A 6,000-nucleotide genomic window follows, 5' to 3' on the forward strand; every position below is an offset into this window, starting at 1 on the left:
CGACCTTTTTTTTTAACCTTCCAGTAGCTATGTTGTTCAGTAGCTTCTTACCGTTTCTGCTGCTTTTGTTTCATTTTCTTTCCAGCTTGCATTATGTTATTTCTGCAACATCCCACCTAGACACTATCTAAAAAACTTTGCACTTGGAGGCATCAACACACCCAGAGAGCTTTACAGAACCCCCTATGGCCACAAACTCAGATAACATTCCTCCTTCCACAGCACAGAGACTGAGTCCCAAGCATGAAGTCAGAACTCACATTCACAGTAGAAAAAGTCTCATGAAAGCAGAAAATAGTTGATTAAAGAACAGTTTCACAGAAAGGGCAAATAAATACGCAAGCCATGGATTGTTATTTATTTAAAAATAACATTAATAACATTTATTTAGAAATAACATTAATGCTAGGCCACTAGCCATCATATTTGAGAGGTCCTGGCAGTCTGGTGAGATTCCTACAGATTGAAAAAGGGCGAACATAATCCCCGTCTTTAAAAAAGGGACCAAGGACAACCCGGGAAACTACAGACGTGTCAGCCTTACCTCTGTGCCAGGTAAAATCATGGAACAGATTCTCCTGGTAGCTGTACTAAGGCACATAAAAAATAACCAAGTGGTTGGTGACAGCCAACACGGCTTCACTAGGGGCAAGTCATGCCTGACTAATTTAGTGGCCTTCTACGACAAAGCTACAGCGCTGGTTGACATGGGTAAAGCAACAGATGTCATTTTCCTGGACTTGTGCAAGGCATTTGACACTGTCCCACATGACATCCTTGTCTCTAAAACGGAGAGACATGGATTTGACAGATGGACCACTCAGTGGATAAAGAACTGGCTGGATGGTCGCACTCAAAGAGTTGTGGTCAATGGCTCAGTGTCTACATGGAGACCAGTGTCAAGCGGTGTCCCTCAGGGGTCTGTTCTGGGTCCAGTGCTGTTCAACATCTTTGTCAGCGACATGGATGACGGCATTGAGTGCACCCTCAGTAAGTCTGCCAACAACACCAAGCTGTGTGGTGCCGTGAACTCACTTGAGGGAAGAGATGCCATCCAGGGGGACCTTGATAGGCTTGAGAAATGGGCCAGTGCTAACTGCACGAGCTTCAACAAGTCAAAATGCAAGGTCCTTCACCTGGGTCGGGCCAATCCTAGGCACAAATACAAACTGGGCACAGAGTGGGTTGAGAGTAGCCCTGAAGAGAAGGATTTGGGGGTGTTTATAGATGAGAAGCTCAACATGAGCCGGCAGTGCGCTCATGCGGCCCAGAAGGCCAACCGCATCCTGGGATGTATCAAGAGAAGCGTGGTCAGCAGGTCAAGACAGGTGATTCTCCCCCTTTATTCTGCTCTTGTGAGACCCCACCTCGAATACTGTGTCCAGTTCTGGTGTCCCCACCATAAGAGACACATAGATCTGTTGGAGTGTGTTCAGAGGAGGGCCACAAAGATGATCCAGGGGCTGGAGCACCTCTGCTACGAGGACAGGTTGTGGGAGCTGGGATTGTTCAGCCTTGAAAAGAGAAGACTTCGGGAGACCTAATAGCTGCCTTCCAATATCTGAAGGGAACCTACAGGAAGGCTGGGGAGGGACTTTTGACAAGAGTGTCCACTGATAGGACAAGGGGAAATGGGTTTAAGTTGAAGGAGAACAGATTTAGATTAGATTTTAGGAAGAAATTCTTCAGTACGAGGGTGGTGAGACTTTGGAATAAATTGCCCAGAGAGGCTGTGGATGCCCCCTCCCTGGAGGTGCTCAAGGCCGGGTTGGATGGAGCCTTGAGTAGCCTGGTCTAGTTGAGAGGCGTCCCTGCCCATGACAAGGAGGTTGGATTAGATGATCTCTGAGGTCCCTTCCAGCCTACGCCATTCTATGATTCTATAATTAAAATTCCCCTTAAGCATTTATAGAGTTTTAAACTTTACCCTTCAACACTTTACACACCAGGTGTTGACTAAAACACAGTTGTTACATTACAGAATATAAAGCTTTCAGCCCCTAAAGCCTTAAGAACAGTGACTGGACTACAGTCTTTGATGGGAGATCAGGCACTGAAGAAATACAGGTCTAAATATCAGTCTCTTGCAAATTTACAAAGATTTATGTATTTACTTACTGTTTCTTAGACTTCAAAGAAGCATGCTATGCTCATCTAATAATGAAAATGGTATTCAATAGATCATAATGCCAGAAAGGTCCATTATGATAATCCAGTGCAATCTTCTGCATAGTACACTGCCATGGATTTCATCCAGAGATTGCAATGCTTGACTGGAGTTAGTAACCTCTAAGTGCTTTTTATCTCTAACAACAAACTCAGTGCTATAAACCAAAACCCAATAAACATACGCCAAGTTCGCAATTTACAAGTGCTCCATTAAAACGCTCTTACTATAAAACAAAGAAAAATGACAGTAAAGCAAGATTTCCTGTTCCTTATACTAGAATAAATCCAGTTATTTTACTGCTAGATCTATCTCAGATTTAAATTAATGTAAAAGACAAGATCATTTGAAAGCACTGTGGAGAACGATCTGAATACTACTGATTTACAATTCCTACAGGGAGAAGAATAAAGAAGCTACTTTAAGCTTTTTTGCATCCATATAAAACCATTTGTGGTCTCACAACTGCAAGAAAAGCCATTTAGAAGATTCACTGACTTGTGTCAGGTAAAATCCTAGTGACAGATTGTCACAGGAAACCGGCGGATACCTTCATGTGCAGTTTTATTCCATTTTCAGACTTAAAAAATGCATTCAATTATTGACAGAATTGATCTGAAAGACAGGAACAACAAAAGAGGCAACAGAAGCCAATCCTTCTGTGGCCAGTGACTGCTTGGTGTTACACTACACAAGCGTTATCATAACTGACCATTTGGCAGTTTGAATATTTATAAGCATTTCCCTGCACAGTCACTCCTGTTTCCATTGAACACCAGCTTCCATTCATTCATTGCAATTTTTTTCCAAGATCTCTCTTAAGGGAAAAAAAAAAAAAGGAAAATAAAAGCTCCACGAGGGACTGCATCTTCCTCTCCATTTTACTCACAGAACCTGTGTGGCAGAAGCACTGAGCATGTTCTTTACTGAAGCACGTGTTTTACTTTACAGAACCACAATATTTTGCTCCAGCTTCCCTAAATAAGGAACAAGATAGGGAATCGAGGCCTCTTTTTGGACCTGGTGACAAATACTCCCAGGGTACACAAAGAATTACGACAAATGTTTTGGCAGAGGACAAGACATCCTTATACCTTTATATTCTTCCATCTAAGAGCTTGCAGTTAAAAAAGTAGATGTCTACGTTTGACTTTTAGAGTTACAGTTATGTCTTGTACCAGTGCCAAGAGCACATCCCAAAGGGCTCTTCACATTTTTTTCACACAAATTTAGTAACACTGTCAGTGGACAGAGGGCAGATAGAGTGCACAAGAGACGTTTTGTGAGCACCATAATTGCAGTCATTCTCTTACGTTGTAATGTGAACCAGGCTGACCCAACGGGGACGGTCACCGCACCTATCTACTAGTGATCTGAATTGTGATATTATTGCTTCAGTATAGGATAACTGCAGGAAATCAATGCACCCAAGGAGAAGTTGAGTCAGCCCTTCTCTGGCAAAGTGTTTCATTATTAACATTCACCTAAGTTGTAATTTCTCCTCCAAAAAAAAAAAAATCCACACCTTTACTTATCTCTCATTATTAGATTATCTTTTGAAGAAGATCAAGCCACTTCATTTTATAAGGAGTTAAATCAGAAAGGTATTATGTATGGAATATCCGCCAGCAAAAGTCATTAAACTGTGTGTGGTACACAGAATAGTTTCCTAAATTGAATGTTTCTCTACATTTTCCATGGAAAAATATGGCACTCCTCAGCGTGACAACGCAAAATAAACAGTGTAGCTTCTTAACAGAACTGTCATGACTTAAGCCGTTCAAATTGATCCTCGGTCTCATAGGAACAGGCCAACGTTCCTCTAGCTGCTTATTTGCTTAACTGTTCAAAAAGTCTGCTTTCTAAACAAATTACAGAGGTAAGTACCTTAATGCCATGTTATGTGCATTACCGAAGCACCATCCTACATACTCACTATGGCAAGCTCTTGTTTACTGCACGAGTGTAATTACAACACAGGTTTCTGCTAAACTAGGAGGAAGTCTAAGAAACATGTAGTTAAAAGTTTTTGCTAGGAAACAGAATTTTACTACCACAAAGAAAAAAAAAAATGTTGTTTTCCCTCTCCTGACTGCATGTGGGAATAGCATCTTTACGATCAAACTGCAAGATACTTACTATAATCTAAATTTTGTTTAAAACCAACAGTGGTATTTTCTGAAGAGCAGCTTGGAAAGCATACTTCATCTTACGGTTACAGAGAAGCATGTTTACCTGCCAGTTATAGTAAAAATGCTCAAAACAGCAGGTAGTAGAAAGTCAAGAGACATTTGTTAGGACAACGGGGGTTGGTTTCCCACAGCCTCCGCACCTTTTATAAACTGGTGCACCTTAAGAATAAAGCCGGATTGTTCTTGCATGGTGAAACTGTCATGTCTGCTTTACACAGACACAAAACACGACCAAGATGCAATTCAGGTCAAAAGAAAAACAGAAAAAAAAAACCTCCAAGTCCATAGAAATAAAAAATTTTACTGTAAAGCTTGCTGGTATGAAGATTAGATATCATAAAAGCTGGATCATACTTACCGTTAGCATTTTTCCCACAGATGAGATGCTCGTAAGGTTGCAGCACTCCCCAAAGTTCAGCATCGTTGTTGATAACCATCTCCAGGATTTCAGCTGAGATCTCCCCTCCTCCACCATCCGGGCTCTGACTTGCCAAAACCCGAGCCTTAATCTCTTCTACAAGGTTTTCCATGCAAGCGGTTAAAGATATGGCAGCATATTCATGAATCCTAACTGAAATCCTAGTGTCCACCATCCACCGGAAAAACCTCCCCACTGAAAAGGTGAGGCCACATCTTGCTGATTTGCCTTTCCTCAGTCCGTCTCCAGCACTCATGCTGTACAGAGAGAGAGCCTTGACAGTCGCCAAGACACAGCTCTCCGACAACGACCAGCTCTGGATGAGCTTGATAGCGCTCTGCACCTCAAACCTGGTGCACTTGGAGTGCATCACGCTGAGACGCTGAGCCTCCCTGGAGACCCTGATCAAGGCGCGCCTCAGTAACTGCGAGAGCCGCCTGACAGCTTCCTGAGAAAAGGTTCTGGTATTGCCATCTGCCTTCCCTTTTCTGAGTATTTTTCCAATGTCTTCATCAGTCCAAGGGTATTCCTCTGGATCCGGCAGCTTAGGACACTTGGAAAAGATATCTGCAACCTCGGGGTCTTCCGGCAGAACAGTGTTCACGGTATCCCAGCTGTTGTTCCTACTGTTCATGGAGCCCGAGTAGTACCACCAGTTGCCTCTGTGCTGAGAAGAGGTGAAGGCTTGGGAGTTGGACTTGGAAGAAGAAAGACTAAGGGACCTGCAGGAATCCCCTGCCCCATAACCAGAGTCCAAAGTTAAATCCTCCAGGGTCTTCAGAGTAGAGCTGTATATCCCAGCCATAGGAAAGACGGGTTAAGTCAAACGCGAAGAGTACGAAAGGTGAGGCTGGAGATCCCTCCCGCGACTACCGAGCCAGAGCCGCCCGCCCCACCAGCGGCGCGGGAGGATCTGCAGCACAGCGGGCAGGCGTCCTCCCCGCACGCCGGCTCGGCCGAGGGCCAGCTACCTCCATCCCGCAGGGAGGCTGCGCTCAGCCATCTTCTGCCTCGGGAGGGACGGTCGGTGGCACCGGCGGTGGCGGGCCGCGGCGCGCCGGGCCGCCTCCTGCCCGGGCAGGGCGCGGGGCCCGCGCAGGGCGCGGGGCGGGGCGGGCTCCGCGCGAGCCGCTCGGCGGGACACTTGGCGGCGGCCCCGACTCAACTTCGCCGCCGCAGGTCTGCCGGGCGGCCCCGCACCGCCGCACGCAAGTGAGCTGCGG

General features: G+C 45.1%; 1 protein-coding gene across 1 annotated transcript in view; it reads right to left on the bottom strand.

The window, feature by feature from the left end:
- Positions 1–5,582, bottom strand: part of ABTB2 (ankyrin repeat and BTB domain containing 2) — a 139,720-nt gene extending 134,138 nt beyond the window's left edge. The window contains 1 exon segment of the mRNA XM_086613484.1: positions 4,718–5,582. Coding sequence (XP_086469610.1) covers positions 4,718–5,582 — 865 coding nt within the window.
- Positions 5,583–6,000: the final 418 nt, after the last annotated feature.

The sequence above is a fragment of the Tauraco erythrolophus genome, chromosome 6 (assembly GCF_009769465.1).
Source record: "Tauraco erythrolophus isolate bTauEry1 chromosome 6, bTauEry1.pri, whole genome shotgun sequence".
In the NCBI taxonomy this organism is placed as follows: Eukaryota; Metazoa; Chordata; class Aves; order Musophagiformes; family Musophagidae; genus Tauraco; species Tauraco erythrolophus.